The sequence below is a fragment of the Ammodytes marinus genome (assembly GCF_949987685.1).
Source record: "Ammodytes marinus genome assembly, chromosome: 2".
NCBI classification, from domain to species: domain Eukaryota; kingdom Metazoa; phylum Chordata; class Actinopteri; order Uranoscopiformes; family Ammodytidae; genus Ammodytes; species Ammodytes marinus.
The window spans coordinates 7,020,419-7,042,089 of record NC_137231.1 but is presented as its reverse complement, the minus strand read 5'-3'; the positions used below and the strand labels follow the sequence as shown (position 1 = coordinate 7,042,089).

At 40.7% G+C, this 21,671-nt stretch overlaps 1 protein-coding gene across 1 annotated transcript in view; it reads right to left on the bottom strand.

Moving 5' to 3' along the window:
* cacna1ba (calcium channel, voltage-dependent, N type, alpha 1B subunit, a) overlaps positions 1 to 21,671 on the bottom strand; it is a gene marked incomplete at both ends in the record, with an annotated part of 119,839 nt that overhangs the window by 52,392 nt on the left and 45,776 nt on the right. Inside the window, 4 exons of the mRNA XM_080048645.1 lie at positions 1,072 to 1,155; positions 4,822 to 4,911; positions 5,156 to 5,271; positions 11,932 to 12,035. Of these exons, the coding sequence (XP_079904771.1) occupies positions 1,072 to 1,155; positions 4,822 to 4,911; positions 5,156 to 5,271; positions 11,932 to 12,035 (394 nt within the window). The remainder of the gene's footprint in view (positions 1 to 1,071; positions 1,156 to 4,821; positions 4,912 to 5,155; positions 5,272 to 11,931; positions 12,036 to 21,671) is intronic.

Sequence of the window (21,671 nt, the reverse complement as noted above, 5' to 3'; positions counted from 1 at the left end):
GACATGTAGTGTGTGCTATGTTCAGTTCATTAGACAGGAGGAGTACACATTGCACTCTCTGCTGATTGGTGTCTGTCTCCTTTAAAATGACTGACAAAGTTCCCCTAACCTCCCAGATGGTGTGTGATACTTTAAAGTATTACCCATGGCCATGGCCAACATGACCTCAATAAGTAGTTCCATCTATTTAAACTGCATAGGCAGAATTGGGCGATTTTGACTGAGGTGAAATTAACCCCGATACATTTGTATTTTTAAAAAGCACTCATTAAAACAAGAATATGAAGTCATTGGGGACATATTGAATGACAAAGTCAAGAAGAATTGGAATGATAAAGTAAAGCACCTGTAAGAAATGACAGAAAGTTTATACCTCCGGGGTCAAAATGAGGGATGAGGGAGCCTTTTCATAATATCCTGACCAGCTTGAACTGTGATGTCATCAAAGTGAAGACCTTGGCTCTTTTAGTTATCAGTGCCCTGATGTTATGAGTTTTCACCGCCCCACTCTAGCTCCCATTAAGCCTGTACTATATTAAACCTTATCTATCTTCAATTAAGCCAAAATGTCAAGAGGGACTGGACACAAAGGGAAGGAGAAAAATGACTCTATTAGAATTTCATTATTATGAAGAGTGGTGGGCTCATCATTTCCTGATCTATTTAAATCCAGACTTCTTACTCATACTGTATCTGTCTGTCTGTGTGCCCTCCCCCCAATAGTCTTCTTACAAACAAACAGCCTGTTCTCTAACTTATATTTTATATACTTATTTATACAACAGATATTTGGTAATGCTTTATATAAAGGTCCTTGTCAGTGCCAACACCTGTTCTAATTTACTTGAGAAACCAGATGGATACTATGCACATGTATGATGCCTGTCATGTCCATACTCGGTTGCTAACATGCCTAAGAATTGTATGCTCTATCTAAGTAAATGGGAACACACTTTTTGTCCATAGTGATATGACAAAATTAGGCATTTTTTGTTGTTCAGTTAGAGAGCTGATATAAGTGTTTAATGTCACTGCAAACATCCCTTGTGTGATCTCAGGTCTCCTTCTCACCAACAGAGGAGATGTCAGTGAAGTGGTCCTCGCCCTCCTCTGCATTGATCAGGTCATTCTTACTCTTCTTGGTCCGTTTCAGCACTGAAAGTACAATATGGAGAAAAACCAATAAAAATCACACAAGCCATAAAGCAAACGATTCGTAAAGCTCAACGTTAGTGGCTTTCATTAAATTTCAGCTTTTCAATCAATTTTTTTATTTTTATTTTTAAATGTAATCAAAGTTCAAGGCTAGGAAATTAACAATTTTTACCATGGGGCTTATTTTTTTGCCCCTCTGAAATACGGCATTTTGCCAATTTTATCAAACGTTTGTAACTTGTTTCCTTGATCATGGTTTTCCGAATCTAATGTCAGACTTTCTAAGACTTTTTATAATACCACAATTTTAATGACACTCCCATGTAAGTTTAAAGGATAGAATGGTCGACCAGTACCGATTCTATGCCCGAGAAAATGATTTACCAAGTTTTGTTGACTTTGTGAGTTAAGTAACCACATAGGCCTAATAGCTTTCCATTTTTGACTCTGTCGTTGTAAATGGATATACAGTAAATACAGTTAAAATCCCCTAGAAATAATTTTCTATTTTGCAGGGGCATTAGGAGCCTCCATCAAATTAATTTCAAGGTCCATTTCAGATTTTTCATGGGCATTTTGCCTTTCACTGGAACGTCAAACATCCCCTCACTTACACTTTTCACCTCCGATCAATTCACTACATTCATTATTCAGTTATTCATATTAAATTAATTCTTCCTTGTTCAACTACACTGTATCAGATATTAAGACAAGGGGCTTTACAGAGGTGAAACCAGTGTAACAGCTAGGGGAAAAGGCCAGCTAAATGATTATGAAGGTAAAAGGTTTAACGCTCATCTGATACAGTTATATACTGTACAGTATGTGGACCATAAAGCACTCATTAGAAGATTAATGTGTGTCTCTCAAAGGGAACGTGACTACATTGTAATAGAAACTGGATGCATTGATGGAGCTTTTAATCCTAATGTTGAGGTTAAATCAACAACAAAAATGTATCATTTGGTATTTAAAAAATTGCAAAAAAAAAACATTCACTGGTTCCAGCTTTTCAACAGGATATTTGCTGGTTCTCTTTTTATTCAGATTTGAGACTTTTGACCGACAAAAGCATACATCTGACATGATTGTTAGATTTGAATGAAAATGATCATCAGTTGCAACTCCTAAATATATTATATTGCCGGCAAAGAAAGGCAATTAATGCAGCTTGTGTTAGCCAGCCAAGCATAGTCTAGAGCATGGACGTTGGAAGTAGGGGTGCGGGGGGTGCGGCCGCACCCCCCCTCACCACCGCCTGCACCCCCTCTCCGCCCCCCTACACTTTGCCCTGTGCTCCCGCGATTGCTCTGTAAACAATCTCATAGCCTAAGTCCTCTCTTTCCCATCTCCTGCTCCCTCACATCAATTTGACAGAGCATAACACTATAATATATATAGTTTATAGGCTATACAGTATACTATGTAGGCTAGATTACATATGCCCGTCGCATTTCTTCACCGTGCCCAGGACGAGATTACGGTTGTGCCCCGCCTTCCCATGCGCACTTCGGTAGGTGAGAGTGCTGAGGGGCGCGCACTAATGAGCATTAGGTTATCATTAAAAATCCAGTCTGCTAAGCGCCCTGCCACAGGGGGGAGAGAGAAAGAGAGAGAGAGACGCGCTGACAGGATGCAACGTTCACCTGCGCACCTGCTCCTCCAAGGTGTGTGCCGGTATCGTGCCAAGTTACCGCTGATAAGAATTGTGTCCCCGCCGGCCGGTGAGCGCGCATGCATCAAGTAAAGGCGAACATATTAACACTTCATAAGGTCGTAAAAAAGTCGGGTCGTCTTATATTCGGGGTCTAGTATTCGGCGTCCAGTAATGGACTGCCCGTTACCAGAGCGGTCATTCAGCTTCAGGGCCTGTGTCCAACTTGTGTTTATTTTATTTTTTCGGGTGGAACAGTCATTATGTTGCGAGTCAACGTATCAGAGGCAGGAATCGGCTGTGCGATGGACTTTTGCTGTGGCTTGCACTGCTGAGGAGAGATTGCCAACTGCGCTGTCCTTTTACGCACCAGCAGGGCCGCCGTAATGTTAAGATTTCATAATTTGCTTCAATGCCCTTATGATAATAAGAATGAGAGGCTTCATTAAAACGCTGTCCATGCGCTGTCTATGCGGTCGTTGTGATTGTAACTTTGTCGGCTGTAAACTGAAACTAACGGATATCGCGGAAGCTTTCCCCTCGACAACGTGACGTGCACTGCCCCGGTTATCATTCACCGATCACAGCGCCGGGGCTCAAGAATACAAATGTAGGCTATGCAGAAAAGGAACAAATTGGTGAATAAAAATTCACCAGAATGCCTGAAATTAAGCATTTAATGCTCAAAAAATTCTGGGGGAGTACCCCCAGACCCCCACTGTCACAATTGTTGTCATAACCCAATGTTTAATCAAAACCTACATCGTTCAAATTCAGGATTAAAAAAAAAAGGCTATAGGATACTTTGGAAAATTCATAAATGTTATTTGCTTTTATAGTTCGTTTTAATAGCTATTTTAGATATAAGTAGGCTATTTTATCATGGTTTTAGATTGCTCATTTTACCAGTAGCCTACTGCTTTGTCTGATCGCGCTGCACCTCGGCCAATTTACAGCACCCCCCCTCAGAAAGTAGTTCCAACGTCCCTGGTCTAGAGTATTGTGTTGTGAGAAATACAGTTTCTGTGTTGAACTATAGTGTTTTGCCCAAAGAAATATTAGCTGTTTTATAATGTAGTACGGACCGTTGGCGATTTATGCTGTCGATAGCAATTAAAAACTTCAGGCAAGTGTATCAGACGTACAGAGGAGAGGAGAGGAAAGTGTGAAATTGCGTGAAGGGCCCTTGTATCCCCACGCTGCCTCTGAACTCTGTTGAGACTCCCTCTCTGCACTTCATTCTAATCTCGTTAGCCTTCCACCCATAATCACTGTGACTGTTACCGTGGTGGTGCAGCAAGTGAGAGGCAGCTATGGCCTTGATAAGAGGACACACACAGGCACACACACAATAACATGCAGGCAGGCTCGCTCACACACACACACACACACACACACACACGCGCTTAAAACGAAAGACCGCGCATTTGAATAAAGATAGTAAAATAACTCCAGACCCCACACACGCACGCACGCGCGCACACACACACACACTCATCACACTCCCAGAGGGTGTTGCCAAAGGAAATGATCTGCATGAGCCTCATAGTAGTGATAACTCAGTTAGGAAGCTGCCAAGATGGTGGGGGGTTCTAACAGTATGGAGTATGCCAGTTACCCATTCAGCCATAAGGTATAATCCACACAAACACATAACTTCAAACAACAGGAAATGTAAAAATATATATGTCAGCAACAATAAAGGTGGAAAAAGACCATCAGCTGCTATAAAGCAAACGCTTTAAACCCCCTTTTTATCTTATGTTGCAGGTCCTAACTTTTGAGAAACGAGTCTGTATTATGGTTTTGTTCTGGTGTATATTCACAGTAGTCTGGAAAACACCTGATTATGCGTCTAATAGGGCTGCACAATATATCGTAAAAATACTGTTATCGCGGTATACGTATCGCAAAGACTGCTTGAACGGCATGGCCAATTAGATAAAGCCCTACAATTGACAGTTGCTTTTCATTCTTCACAATGGATCCTGAAAGTGGTTATTCCCCCTCACCAGAGTTGGTTGTGTTTTTCCTTTTGTACCACGCTCCGTCCAGAGATTTCTCCTCTGCGTGCTTGTCTTCCTCAGCCAGCATCACCTCCTCTGCAACATGAAATACCAACACTGAATTATTATAATCAGCTCATATTAGTGTCAAAAATCAACTGGTCTTTATCCAAAAGGTACAGTAACTGTTATGATGAGTGGGGGCAAAGCACACATTTGAGCTGGAAGTGTGTGTGTGTGTGTGTGTGTGTGTGTGTGTGTGTGTGTGTGTGTGTGTGTGTGTGTGTGTGTGTGTGTGTGTGTGTGCGCGTACGTGCGTGCGTGTGCGTGTGTGTCTGACCTGCTTTACAGATCCACTCCAGGTACCCTGTTAACTCTCTCTCTATTTGCTGTTGTCTGCGGAGCTTCAGGAATTCTTGCCTTTTCTCCACTCGTTCTCTTTCCTTAGCGAACTCCCTGTAGAAACGACACACACACACACACTCATACACACACACACACACACACACACACACACACAAACACACACGCACACACACACACACACAGAACGGTTCATTGGATCTGACATGCTAACACACACACAGACCCTGGAGCACTCCACAGATGACAGGTAAACAGCAGGCTGGCTTCCAGCAGGTGAGGGAGAGTCAGTGTCCTGTCACATAGTGGAACAGTTGAACCCTTAAGTAGAAGGTTGGTCCCACACTTACACAGAAAGCTTGTGCCTGTCAACATGGAACCAGGCCTTCCTTTGTCCATTGTGACTTCACTGGGAGTAAATCCTTTTGACCCGGAATGACTTGACATGCTCCCGGAGACCAAAGATATAACATTGGGGGGGGGAGTCACCCTCGTGGTGTAGTGTCTTCAATTAATATCTTTGTCACAAGTGTGTGAACTATATTAAGAGTATATATAGGGATCAAAAATAGGTCTTTCTCTTTGTATATAAATTTCATTATTTTTATTTATTTAAATTGAATCTTCCGATATATCGATTTTTGTTTTACTCCATAATATCGGCATCCGACTTCCCCCCCCACCACAAAAAAAAATCCATATCGTCTGGGCCCTACTTCTAACAGGACTAGTGTGGCAGTGATAAATGGTCATTGTGCAGCTCAATATGTGTGACTGGTGTTATAAATGTCCCCTTTCAAGTCACTTTCTGTGTTATGACAAAGCAGCTAAGGCCAGCGACAAAACAGTGGTGGAGAGTCAATTAGAGCAATGAAGAAAGCCTGAAAGAGAGAGAGGAAGACACACTATTGAGATAGTAACGCGAGGGATCTCCAGTCCACTCCCACCTGCTCACTGATTGGTCTGCCAAACAGCACAGGGGGAAGCTCTACTCTGCATTGCAGTGGCTGTCTGTCTGCCTTCCTCACGGTGGTTGTCTGTTTGTTTGTGTGTGTGTGTGTGTGTGTGTGTGTGTGTGTGTGTGTGTGTGATACAGCACAGTGCAGGATACACAGGATAGCTGGATCCTAAGGAAAGCAAAGTAAAACACTTTGTTTATTTATTCCTGCCAGGGTGTCTGAATCAAATTTTTCTCTACAATGTGTGTGCAGGGCAGGTGTGTGTTTGTGTGTGTGTGTGTGTGTGTGTGTGTGTGTGTGTGTGTGTGTGTGTGTGTGTGTGTGTGTGTGTGTGTGTGTGTGTGTGTGTGTGTGTGTGTGTGTGTGTCACAGAGAGATTTTGAGGCAGATTTAACAGTGTTGTAGCAGCTTTCAGCTACACTCATTCTTTCACACACACACACACACACACACACACACACACACACACACACGGATAGATATGCCAGCATGAGAGCACGAATATAAACATTTCACAACTATTTTTAAGACTAATTAAATGATGCATATGGATTAGGCCAGAAGTTTGGATTGCGTGCGCTAATAACTCCGTGATTCTGCCCCGTTTTAACAGAAAAATTCTTCACTAATTAAATGACGGCGCTAACACGCCCACAATGTTCCACGGCCTGACGTAGTTTGCCCTTGTTTTGCATTGATGTGACGCTGGTCTCTCCCCAAGCGGGACTGTTACAGGCAGCATTGTGCACTTTTACACATAGCTTCATTAAGACGGTTCTATAATTGCTTGAATGCAATTGGGAGGAATCAGGCAGTGAATGTCTTGTCTGTGTTTAACCTTTCTTTAAAGGTTATTCGTTCTCTACAAAATACTTTATATGTTTCTACAGTGTTTAAGAGTCTCTTTGTACTTTTTTATTTATTTACCTGTTTTTAACTGCACTTTTCTCATGTGTGCACTGATAAGACTGCATCCAATTCTGTGGTACATGCACAATGACAATACAAACTGTTCTGTTCTATAGAAGCGGCACGCTTTGAACACTCAAGAGATACAAATCCCTAGCCAGGGGCAAGTGGTGTGAGTTCTCTTACAGTATATATATATATAGAGAGAGAGAGTTTATGTGATGGCTTCAGTCCAACGCGTATTATGTCATGCATTTTACTGTAACTGCAACTTTCACGTTGCAAACATTTACATCACAGCTTAAAATGTGGCACAGCAGCGTTTGCTTCATAATGCATTGCATTACTAAAACATGACACCCTGAATTATTTTCGCTGTGATGCAACCTGCACATGTACAGGCAGAATGCCGCTTCAGGTTCAATCAGATCTGGTCTCAGACTGAGAGCACTAGTCAAGATTCTTCTATTAAGCATGTGTGCAGCTATCCAACTCCTGGGCAGCAAAAGCCCCTTCAGAATGGAATACCCCCCCCCCCACCATGTTTCACTGTGGCTTTGATCCACACTGCACTACCATCCTTCTCTCTCTCCTTCTTTTCTCCTTACACACACTGCTCTCTTACTGCCCTACATCTCTTACTTGAATTAATCAGTAAAAAATAATTTCGTCCAGTCACTCATGTGCACATGTCCAAAGGTTCAAAAAGTGCCCTGAATAAAAAAATCATAAATAAATAAAAATCATAATGTATTTCTTTTCTATTTCTATCAAATATAAGACAGAATGGTAAAGTAGTTCCCCACAAAATATGCATAATCAATTTAGGAAGAACTGAGCATGCCCAGCCCTCTCCAGTGATCATTGAAACTTAGTAAATCGACTTGACTATATAGCGCTTTTTAGCCGATTTTCTCAGCCCCAAAGCACTTAACATTTCATACCACATTCACCCACACACTCATACACCGATGGCAGTAGCTGCCATGCAAGGCGCTCTCTGAAACATCGGGCGCAATTTGGGGTTCAGTGTCTTGCCCAGGGAAGCTTCGACATGTGGCTGGTAGGCGGGGGATCGAACCTCTTTTTTTTGTTTTATTTGCCTTGCCCCCCAGAATGTCAGTGCATGGGCCTTTGATTGCCGACCTAGAAATGGTTAAACGTCTCTTATTCATTTTAATGTATTGTAACTTTATGATTATTTCTCGGTTGGAGAGATTTTTCAACGTGGTCTCAAGACATGTGGAACTGCTGCTTTTAGATGGCCGCAGGGATTTAGCAGCTGTGGAAAAGCGATACTGTCAGAATCCCCGATTTGAATTAATCATTATGCAGACCCATTTAGCCACGCTCCTCCTTTAACCACATTAAGCATTCATTTCTCAACCCCGATTTAAACACATCTACTGGCTGGAGAGTGAATTAAAATAGTTATTCACAGCAGCTGAGTGGCATGGGGTCTGAGCTCTTTATATGTTTTAACTGAATAACAACATCTCAATTTGTGTCTGAATTTAATAAACCTCCCAGCTTTTAATTGCTCTATGTCCACCTGTGCATGTGTTCTGTATTGGGCACCAGAATACCACGCAGACAGGCTGTGCAGGCAAACATGTTGACTTCTGTTACTTTCTGACTGAACAGCATCATAAAAATGATATTTTATTATTGTTCATGTTATAAACTGACAAAATGTCTTAACCCATTGATGACTATGGTAATCTAGGATGCATGTCCTTAATGCCTGAGGGTTTTCTGAAAAAATAGTACTAATTGTCAAGTCTACCAAAACCTTAATATCTAAGCCTGTGTAGCACATAGAAACATGAAATAAAATACATTTAAAAGTTAAGGTTCACAGGTTTTATTTAAACATGCTCCCTTAGCGCTTACAAACCAACAAATATTTCTAAAAATCGTCAAAATTAGATGAATTAGAAAAATATTAAATATTGTTAATAAATAGATGCAATGTGTTGTGTGATTTTCGTCAGTAGTCTATAGTAGACCTTGATTCTGCGCACCAAACGCCACTAACTGTTCTGTCGCCGACATAGCTGGCGTATTTTTTTTATTATTTTGTTTTATTTTTTATTTTATTTTTTTTGATTGACATGATTTTCGGCAAACCACACAACTTTTGGGTGGTCACGTGGTCTTAAAAAAATCAACAAAACCCACCTCATGTGTATTTGAACCAATGACAGTGCATTCTATGCTGGGAATGCCATGAAAATTAGATAAAGTAATAATGCTGCGCAATGCAGCATCAGGCAGGAGAGCCAATGTGGCATCGCGCAGCAGCCGTCATCAATGGGTTAAAGCAAGTCATTTGTTGCTTTAAAAGTCATGATATTAAACTGAGATAGACTCTATGTTCTCTTCCCTTTTAGAGGAGTTTCAGCTGGCACAATGCGCGCTGCGGTGTTAGATGAAGTCAGCCTAATAAAGTCACTGATGATGACTCTATTAAAGTTAAATACCCCAGACTATACATATAAAAAAGGCTCTTATTCGCTTTCTCTCTCTCTCTCTGAATGTGTGTCTTTTTATCTCTCTTTTTGGCCGTAGAGGTCTGCATAATGTCCGGATGCAGGTCCCCTCATAGTTGTTTGTGTTGCCGGTTGCAGAGGAGGTTTCAAAATAGGCAGTTGAGGGGGTTCAACTTTGATCACAGCCAGCATCTTATGCCAGTCTGCCCAGTCCACAGTAAACAGGGCCAACCTCCCGCTGGGAACCTCCCGTGCCTCTGCTCTCCTGCCTGCCCCTGAAGCTCAGATCCTGGCCTTTAAACAATGACACGTCCCTACCACACAGAACCAGTGACCTTCCACCAGCCACGTTACTTTAAAGCCATCTGACAACTGCTGTGGAGAGAGCACGGAAACAGATAACCACAGGGGAGGCTAAAGGCTATACCTGCCTTCAGAAGCTTCAGTCTGTTTCTCTCTGTATGAACAACAGAAGGTTTGTGAACGGGTGGAAAATATGAAAATTTTATAATTTTTTATTTATTTTTTTTAAACATATATACCGACAAAAGTTTAACAAAATCCTCGCCTAAATTTAAATCAAATCAAATCAGTTGTATGTGTATAGCCCAATATCACAAATAGACATTTGCCTCAGTGGGCTTCACAGTCCCTATGATAGGTACGACATGATAGGGGTAATGTGGGAAACGCTGCCTCCAATTGGATAAGATCTTTGGTGCTGCATAGCATAGATTACTTTCTCCTGATCAGCAGGAAACGAGGCTTGAATTTGGAAGCATTGATCCAGTGACTACTAAAATGTATGTGCATTACATAAATGAGTAGAACTAGTAGTAGTAGTGCAAGTGGAAAAATAATTGCTAATAATTTTTGGGGATATTGATTGGCCTAAGTAATGTTCCATATAATGTAAGTTTTAAGCGCAATATAATATTATATATAGGGGAGAACAGGGGAATCTGAGGCATCGGGTAATGTGAGCCACCCCCTGTATCTAGGCAACGGAAAACATTTGTGGTCATGTGAGATATATGTTTTCAAGCCCCTCTCATTTCCCCATGGCCCTGAAAAAGAAGACCTCATGGTGCTTTGGTAAGCATGTTTTTTCACCAAAATAGGTATTTTGCATGTAAAAGTAAATGTTCTTGCTGTCAACTTAATCAACTGTTGTGCCAAAGCAAATGTATTCACGTAGAAAAACTTCTAGCATACGTGTTGATGAACTACCAACAAATGAAACCATGTGATGCTGATAACTGAAGATTAGCCTGAAATGCTAAGAGAGGTAGTTTTTTCTCAAATTGTGGTGGTGGGGGAAAGTGAGCCAAACGCTGTGGGGGAAAGTGAGCCACTGTCTCACTTTCCCCCACCATGAGGCACAAGTTAAGTTTAGTCTTAAACATATTTTAATGTAATATTACATGACATGTCCTTTATTTTAATGTCATACACATTGTAGAAAAGCCATCATGCCAAGGAAATACACCAGGAAGACGACCTGGGGCAACCACACGGAAAGAGCACCTTATCATCTGTCCCTGTAACCTTCAGGGCTGGAATGTAGAGTAGGCCTAGTTGTAGAGTATGACAGGCTGATGTTATAATCCAGTTGGGTCTTCTCCTGTGTTCTGAGTCCCAGGCTGTTCTCGCTGGTTCTGATTTTCCTATGCTTTGGCCTCCAGACACTAGCTGGCTCTAAGGGTCCTGTGTTCTGACCCCCATACTGTGTTCTAATATAACTGGTTCTATCTTTCATTTGAATCGTATTAAAACCTTTTGAATTATAATATGTTGTATTTGATTTTGTTCAGAGTTACTTTCAAGTGTTAGAAAATTTGCTTTGCTTAATTGACCAAACCCCATCATTCTTTTACTAGTCCGACATTAGTTCTGGAATGTGTGGCTAGCTTTCAGGATTCTTACTGTTACAATATGTGTTGTTATGGTAGTTTCAGAGTGGAAAAAGTAAGTGGATCAGTTTACCCCACAGCTGGGGTAAAGTGAGCCATATGACAACTTTTTTTTAAAACAATCATATTTTCACTGCCCTTTGTCTTGAAAAAATTCTGCTAATGCCCATTTCTAGGAAACATCCTGAATTAATGGGAAATGTGTAAATTTGAGTGATAAATCAGTTTAGCTCCCTTAGAGGGGAGCAAATGTAAAATACTTGCAATATTTAGCTGTAATGCTTTATGAGTCACTATGGCTGAGAGCAAAGATTACTATTGGAAGATAAAAAGGCAAAGGTTTCTAATTTCTTTTTATTATCTTAAAACAAAGACAGCCATCACAGGACAATGGAAGATCGATACAAATCTTTGTAAAAATGTAAAAGAAAATGTGTTAAACAGCTGATTTGAGCTGACTGCCACACACTGTGTACTCACCCTGACAGCACACCTAGGACCAGGTTGAGCATGAAGAAGGAGCCGATGATGATGAGGGGAATGAAGTACAGCCAGTTCCAAGTGTTCCCTGAGGCATCGTTGGCCTGAGGACACAAGACACACAGAGGCACAAAACAGGAAAATGTGTCATTTTATTTTTAAAAGAACAGCTAAAAAAATTTGTATATTTTTCTTATTTCCAACAAATCCCATTAAAAGACCAACACCAACAAAGTGTAAGCTGTGTAAGTGTTTCCGTTCTCTGCCTGTGGCCCCAGCTACCAAGGCCATTTGTTACTACGGAAGACATAAAGCTCAGAAACCTAATAAAGCTCAGAAATATTAAGTCTACATTCCAAATCACATACTAGTCACTATAGATTTAAGCCAGCGTTACACAAAGAGGAGGAAATAGTGCATTTGCTGAGAAGTATTTTCAGTAAAACAAAAGTTTGTCGAGTGATGAGGCATAACAACACACCCATCCCTAACTGCAGGTGTATTTGCATGTAGGGGTGGGTATTGTCATGGTACATTTTCAACATACTTGAATATAGCCATATATAACAATTTATCAACAAAGACAGACAGACAGACAGACAGACAGACAGACAGACAGACAGACAGACAGACAGACAGACAGACAGACACAACAATTTGTGCTGACATACTGAACAATGCAAAGTGGCTTTACATTTTGATGGTCAGGAGAGAACTTCTATACCTCCAAGACCCATAATCACATACAGTAAATGCGGATGGGCACAAAGTGCTGAGCCGTATTTGCCTCACATTAAGCTGTGAGACTAAAGGGGGAAAACTGCCAGGCTTCACGGACATAATGGACACTATTCTCACTTTACTCTGTCTCTACTGTCCAATCACAGGTTCCCTTTAGCAAATCCAAGACAAAATGGGTATTGACGTTGGTGTACAGGAGAGGTGTGTGTTTGTGTATTTGTGGGTGTGTGAGCGTGTGTGTGTGTGTGTGTGTGTGTGTGTGCGCGCGCGCGTGTGTGTGTGTGTGTGTGCGTGCGTCTGAGGTTTGCTGTTGAAAGCTCAAGCTCTCCCCATTGTGACTTCTACCCTGCCTGAGGCCTTTCTACTGTGTTAATGTTTACAGAATTCTTTACAACGGGGCACTCACATTCACTTTATAACTTTGGGATAATCAATTTGATTGCTGGGCAAGGCACTCATTTACTGAAAACCCATTGTGATGCCTTTGCTATATCATTCAGTAGTGCGTGTGTTAAATCCTCATTTAGCAGCCATCCATAGATTTGATAATTGCTCTCCACAATAGAGGTATTATTTAGCCTAATTAGAGGGTGAAATGCTAACATACGGTATGGCATGCAAGAATCTGAAGGCAGATCGAACTAGCATCAAAGCAAGTGTGCAGCTACAGGGCTGCTGCCAGACACGTGCATTCATTTCCACGTGGAATACATCTTATAGAGGAGGCAGAATAACACACAGGTCATATATACACGTTCTATGTTACTGTAAAGATGGCATACATAGGTTGCTTTGATGTGAGGGCCCGCTTGTTTGAGAACAATACCCTCCCCCCCTACACAAAACCTTTTGTTTCTGGTACACTAATCGGATATTCCTGAGGTCACAATGTGAATCAATCCATTAGCTTTAAGGCTGGACTGAGTATAAGAAGATGTGAAGTGTTTGGTTGAGTGCAACTGGCCGAAAGGAGAATGAAACTTGTCAAAAGGTATGTTCTATTTGGGGATAGGCCTGCAATTATGCATAGGGCTAGAGAGAAGGGTCGTGAGATTTTTGGAGAAGAGGATGAATGACAACATGTTGCAATAGCACAGATACAACCAGAGTTGTTGAGTATACAAAAGCACAATAGAGCCAAATGCATCTCTAAACAGAGATGTAGGTAAGATATCAAAGGGCTAGAGGAGGTTTCCATGTTGGTAAGAAATTAGAGTGAGTATGTCATAGAGGTGGTTCGTATGTACAAATATCTTGGTGTGTTGATTGATGACTCCCTTTCCTTCAAACCCCATATTGATAATCTTGTGAAGAAACTGAAACTCAAATTGGGTTTCTTCTACAGGAACAAATTTTGTTTTTCTTTTGAGGTAAAGAAGCGGCTTGTCACTGCAACGTTTTTATCCAGTTTAGATTATGGAGACCTGATGTATATGAATGCCTCAGCTAAATGTCTATGTAAGATTGATGCTGTTTATCATGCTTCTCTGAGGTTCATTACTAATTGTGGAGCCCTGACCCATCACTGTGACTTGTATTCTCGAGTGGGTTGGCCCTCTTTGTCCACCAGAAGGCTGGGACACTGGTGCACTTTTATTTATAAGGCCATGTTAGGGCTACTTCCCTCCTATATTTGTAACTTAATCACACAGAAAAGTGTTGCTTCTCACAATCTGCGTTCAAACAATCAGATGCTTCTGTCAGTTCCATTTGCACGCACAGAATTAGGAAAAAGGTCTTTCATCCATTCTGCTCCCACCACATGGAACTGGCTACAAAAAGATTTTAAATTAACCGAAATGATTTCTTTGAACGCTTTTAAATCTAAGCTGAGAGCATTTCAGACCACCTCTTTTACTTGTAGTTGTTTTTTATGATTTTTAATTTACTTGGAACTGTTTTTATTATTTTAATTGAAAAAAAAAAATCTGATTTTATTTGATAACAGCTTTTTATTATTTTAATTTTGGTCTATGTTGTGAGTGTATTATTGTGAGTGAACATGTAACTTGTTGCTGCCTCTTGGCCAGGACTCCCTTGAAAAAGAGGTTGTTAATCTCAATGGGACTTTCCTGGTTAAATAAAGGTTAAATAAAAAATAAAAATAAAAAGAGTGCTTTAGAAAAAAAAAGCAGGAGATGAGATGAGGGGGGTTAGGGAGAGGAAGATATTTGATCTGATGTCATTTAACTCACCATCAAAACAGCAGGTGATAGTAATAACAAAATGAACAACAATGTCCAGTAAAATGTTGTTGAGTATGCCAAATGTAAGACGCAAGATTTAGAAAGAAGTAGTTAGCTCCACAAGCTCTCCACTCTTCTGCTTGAGAGAGCAACTATTGTCGTTTATCTACAGGGGGGAAATGTATCAAAAGAAATGGCCTAGTTTTAATAAGGACCAATTTATCCAGCGCTGAAAGGCAGTACTCATTAAAAGATTACGCCAAGGAGTCAACGTGCACAACAGAGTTGCAGAAGAAAAAAAGAACCAGACCGGTTGTTAAAAAAGCAAGAGCTAATGGTACAGTGCCAGGGGAAGGGATCTAGATTAAAATACAAAAAACAAGGACAAATTAAAACAAGGTCCACACACAGTAATTCTTCTTTTGTCTGAGTCATTCAAATACATAAGTATTAATAAAACAAGAGGCAAAATAGTTTGACGCATCATTAATATGAATGTAAAAATAGCTGGAAAAGTAGTTCAATAATTGGTTGAGGGGGAGATGGCAAAGAATGAAAAATACAGTGAAAAGGATTTGGAAATCCAACTTTATAATTTTAAAGTTTATTAAATGAACATTGTGTCTGTGCTTCTTGAACACCTGCTGTTTCCCAGCCACTCTCACTCTCCTATTCAAAGCAGATGTCTTCCTCACACTAACAATAAGTAGGCTACATAAGAGTCTGTGCACAGGCTCAGCTTCTATAAAAATAATTTAAGGATGTTGTAAATAGTGTACCGGGAAGAGCTTGAGAGAGCTGTCTGAAATGGATTCCCCCCTCTAAGATGACGCTCTATTATATTACAGTCATTTGACCTTTTTTCTTCTCACACCCACACACATTGGCAGCAATTTATAGACACTTCAATCCATGTTGGGGATCGAACCACGTACCCTCTCATTAATGGTCTACCCACTTTAGAACAGAAAGCCTGATTTGTTCTAAGGAAAACAGTTGGACAGCTCATTTAGTAAAACACCAATTTCCAAATTGTTGCTGCTAAAAGTACTAATTAAGAGTATTTATCTGCTGTAACCAATTGTCATTGTGTCAAGTGACGCTACCATTTAGCTCAAAGCACAAAAGTGCTTTGAGCTAAATGGTAGCTAAATGCAATGTACAACCTGTATATCTTAAATGTAGGTATAAGAATATCTATCTATATTAATAATTGATATTGCAGTATACATATTGTTCAGAAGAGGAGCATTTTTTTTATTCAGCCCTATGCTTCTTAATTAAACTGAAATAGCTATGTACATTGTTTTGATATAACATTATTTAAGCAAATGGTTACTACTGTACTATACTGTATGTAAGGGTTATATAGGGAAGTGCTGCCGGTGACTGTGAATGTATTAGAAAGGTGGACTCATCTGTCACAGAGGGCTGGGTGTGTTAATGCATTAGCTGGTGTCGGGATGAGGCAGCCTCAGACTTTAGCTAACAGAATGGAGAGAGAGCACACAAGGCAATAGAAAAGCCATTAGTAGCCCTAAAAGTGTTAGCCTGGAGGACAACCATCAATTCAGCAGAAAAATACCACACCCAAACTGCCTGAGAGGCTGCAGACGGGCCAGGGAATTACCGCTGCGGAATCATAGAAACACAATGAATACAGCTAAGGCACCTGATGATACCTGACACATTTTAATCTACTGCATCTTTAGACTGTATAATGTCCTCGCTGACAGCCAAAAACCTTGTATCTCCAAAATGGTTCAGGAAAACAAATTAACTCTGCTTCGTCAATTCAAAAGCTCTTTTTAATACTTTTCATTGGTTAATAATACTAAAAAGAAAAAAGAAACGGACACAGACATGCAGTGTTACCAATATCACCGATTATGGGGGGCAAGAAAGGAGATACTAGGTTTACGCTAGACAGCGACAATGTGATCTTTTTCATTTTAAAGTGGAGTTATTGCAAGGAGCCAGTTTTGTTCCTCCACTCAATATAACTGCAGGCACATTGGGGAGAGATGGGAGGGACAGGGGCTGGTAGCAGTGGCGAATTACAAGTTGACAGTGAACGGTCTGCACTGCATCTTTGTTGTTGCTGTTCTCTAGCCACCTTGTAAACATCCTGCTCCCCAGAGCGACGCCCGATAGCATCTGAAAGTCGGCCTGTTTACAGGTAAGAGACTAGTGTGTCACTGAGAGAGAGGGGGGACTCATGCAACTGACCCTAACGAGCCCCAGACAAGCACTGGAAAAGGGCTACAGGAGTCCTCTGGGAACACTGAGGACACTGGATGGCATAGTGAAAGACTTAAAGGTGTGGTAAGTGATTCTGGAGAATGTTTGTTGACAAAATCTATTTTTTGTCAGAAACAGTAAATATCTCCTCCTAGCAGATTGTGAGCAGATATTCACTGATTTTGACAAAAAGGGATTTTGTCAACAAACATTCTCCCGGATCGCTTACCACACTTTTAAAAAGGCAGCCATGATGTGTTACAAAATAAAAAACAATAGTTGTAGAATAGGTTTAGATGTTATAGAAATGGACAGTGGGTAGTTGTGCCCTCTGTCCCCACCAGGGAGTCCCAGCTTTTGGCAGAGAAAGACGAGGGGCGGCTCAGCCTGTGATGGATGGAGAGGACACAGCCATGTCCCACAGGGGCCGGAAATGAGACAGCAGTCACTCCTCCCCTTGACAATTCAATCAGAACATCCAGCAATCATATTCAGCCCAAAGCAGCAAACCTCGGCCCCGCGCGGCCAGGACGCATTACCAATCTGTCAGTGATCCAGAAGGCATCTGAAAAAGAGCTGTCTAATGATGGATGAAGGACTGATCTTACCCCCACCCATATGGACTAATTCTGGATTAACATCTCGGTCTAAAGTGGATTATTCATTATGTGATTGACGACAGCAGCTGATACTGGTCGGAGCACAGGTCTTTAATCTTAGGGGATGATGGAAGGGGGAAAAACTTTTAGAAAATGAAGCACAATCAACATACCCAGTATGAATATGACGTTTTCAATTCACACACCTGCCACACTTTCCTGTTTAATGCTTGATCAATGTGATAATGGTTATGCTCCAATCGTCTTATTTCTAGATGTGTGTAATATACAGTATATTCTGTCTAGTCGGTCATTTGGATATACAGGAAGCATGTGTCAGGGCTATCGGCCAGACATAGTGACTGACTCCAGTCTGGTACTTCAAGCCTAATCAATATTTTTATATTAACAGTGGATTAAAAGACAATATGTTATGTGAAAGAGGAGAAGAAGCTCCACTCAGCCCCAGGGTAGACAACTACCTTCCAGTTCCATCTTTCAATATTAATGAAGCAATAGTCCAACCACCAGAAAAAAACACTTTCCAAATGGCTGAGTGCCCCTTTCCCAATCTCTTCTAGTGACATTATGAGCGATGAGTCCAAACTACTGCCCAAATAGACTACTTCTTGCATCCACACTGTATCAGCCTATGAGTAATCATTGATAGGGTTCACAAATACCATACCACTGGATCAACGTTGGCAGCATTAACACACCATAGTTCCAAGTATGTCAAGTAAAGGGTTAGGCTCTCCTTGTCTACTGTCCTAAGGAGATACTGCTGCTTCACTAAACTGACTGAGTTAAGTTAAAATGTGAAAAGTGTATACTGTGGAATAACAATAAATTAGATAATTTAAGTGATGTTGATGTGAGACCATGGTCATACATACCCTGTGTACCAAGACAATTATGTATCATAGATTCGAGAAAAAGGAACTCTGTTACCATTGTTTGTTTGAGGAAAGTGAGCAAAAAAAAATCTGACTTTTTATGTATTTCAGTGTCCATCTCATTTTGTTATTTTCCGGCCGATGCACTTGATGGATTGTGAAGTGTATCTGTGATGTCTCAACTACGGGGGGAAAAAATCTATGAGGACCACTTTCAATCCAGCAACCAGAATGCCACGCTACAAGGAGTTGAGTATGTATTGAACGAAAACGATAAGAGAGATAATTGGGCCAACATGGGTCATTTGATTCCTAAAGAGTGCAGTGAATTTTGCACTTTTCTTCCAGACAACTTAACGTGACTTCCCTCACCCAGGAATGAAATAAAAACGGTTGTAAAAAGCTTATTGTTGTGACAGTAGTATTCTAGCCCTATTTTCAGTCTTCATTATATGATCTTTGTTTGTTATCCGGTACCTACTACTAAAGACAAATAGACATTCTACACACACATTGTACTTTAAATGTTTTTTAACATATTATGGGTTTAATATGGGTCCCCGGTGTGACTAAAGACTAGATAATATGTTACCTTTTATTACATATCTGTTTCTATGAGGCTGAAAGTTTATTTTGAAGATTGATATTGTCATCATAGTCCTGATTATAATGAATCTATAAACAGAGTATCAATAAATGTAGATGCAAAATAATTCCTAAATAAATAAAGTTCCTTATATGTGCCTTTGTTGCCTGATCATTCATTTTACAAGCTGGGTTCGGACAGAACTGTTCACAATGTAAACAGATCAGTTCAAATCAGTTCGTGAGGTGAAACCAAATGCAGCGGCATTTGCAATGTGGGAACGTTCTTGTCATTCATTGCCAATTGGTCAGATGTGACTTGGGCGGAGCAATAACGTAGTTCCTCAACCGCTCTAGGATTGGTCAGAATTTCCATGCTGGAAAACTACAGAAACAATGTCCAGGAAGTAGGTAGGTCGTCTTTATTATCCCATAATGCATAGGCTATGGGAACTCGTTTAGTCCAAAAATACGTTCTCACCACAAATAGACCGTGCCGGAGTTTGCTTTGGAAGCGCACCAAGATATCCTCTTCAACAAGGTCTCGGTGTGCTTGTTTGGTCTTCTAAAAACAGTACTAAAATAGTTATTAATACAAAGTGATGTTAACATACAATTCATCAGAGCTGTCTGACATAAGATTGTGACATTAATGGAATATAAAGATGTCTGACTGAAAATTAGTAAGAGGACAGCTCAGTACAACCAGTTGTTTACCGTCATGTTGTGGGTGTGTAACTGTCAACTCTGACACATCATATAACAGCTCAGCCTGTAACATCCTCCCTGTAATGTTTGAAACTCATCCACTGTCCATGTGTTGTTTTGTAGACAAACGAGCTCAAACCTCAGTGACAACAACAATGACCCAGCATTTCCTAATTACCTGTGAAACAATCACTGTACACTACATGCTACTGCTACTACATAAAACAGACCAAAACAGAACTAAAACAAGAGGGACTTTTTGCCACCCAAGTCACAAAAGAAAAATGTAATCAATGCAGCAAATTAAGGTGTTGTAGAGCTTCAGAATTGGCTCCTATCAATGAGTTACAGTTACAACAAAGTTATGCATACATTGTTAACTATGAATCCTAATTATGTGCGTAGGAAATATTAATCCAGACAGGCAAAAGGTGCACAGTAATAATGAAAATACTTCAGGCAATTTAGTTGTGACAAAACAGGGTTTGACACAATGGATTTAATCTTTAGAAGAGTTTGTGATGTGTCTTTGCACTATGTGTGTGTGTATTTAGGTCTATTAAAGGAGAACTCTATGTAGAAAGACAGGTCTTTTAGGAGCAGCGCTGAAGCAGCAGCTGAGATGTTGCATGTGTGGCCAACAACAGAGAGAGAGAGAAGCAGTAGTAACAGACGCAGACACACTCCAGAGGTAGACGCAGGATGTGTGGGCCGGGGCGTAATACTTGTGTAACTGTTAGAGTGGGGAAACAATTATTTGACATAAGAGAAGTGTCATCAATCTACCACGCCTTTACTTGCTCTCAGCAACAATACTACTATTGATCCTTTCTTTCTCCTTTTTCTCCTACTCTGTGTGTCTGTTCTCTTCTGCTGAGCACACATTATTTTCCCACTATGGCTGTTTAATAATTGAACCTATTGCATAATTGTTTTTCATTGGCATGATATAACCCTAAAATTATTTTGTTTCATGCATGCAGTCAGTCTGCTGTGTGTGTGTGTGTGTGTGTGTGTGTGTGTGTGTGTGTGTGTGTGTGTGTGTGTGTGTGTGTGTGTGTGTGTGTGTGTGTGTGTGTGTCATCCTCACCTATAATCACACCCTGAGGAAAAGGGTGTGAGGGGAATGAGCAGTCAGGAGTCTCAGCAACGGCACACAGGATCACACTAGCTTCTAAATTCACACTGACATACCTTCCAGAGACTGCTTCATAACTTGTCTGGGTAAAACCATGTGATAAAATTCACTTTGCTCTTAAGAATGCCCCGTCAAAGGTATTGAGTTATACTATGGAGGAAATCTACAGGCAAGGGGAAAAGTGGGCTGTTTACTTATTTAGCTCATAGAACATTCATCACCATCAAATCTCGTCCGATTGTCTTAATGAGTTATCCACAGCCCCGTGCGTAAAGCGCAAAAGCGCACGGTAAAAATCAAGTCAAGTTAATGACGAGGATTCACGACCCCTTCTCCTTCAGCTCCACGTGGATGAAATACTCAAAATGTTGCATCACATGCTCCAGCACAGAAGTGGGATGGTTGTTTTTTAGTTATAGAAAAAGCAGCGGCTCCGTCTTTTTCTCTTTTCTTGTGAGATACGTTTTTTTTCTTTTTTCTCCGAGTGTCTGCCCACTTACTCAAGTAAACAGGGCAAACAGACCCAGCTGCCAAACTATGTGGGTGTAAGTGCCAGTATATACAGTAGTTAGTGCAACACTGGGGCAGATTGCGGGCGCTATTTCGCAGAAAATCATGGAGCTTTTAGCGCACACACTCCGTTCTT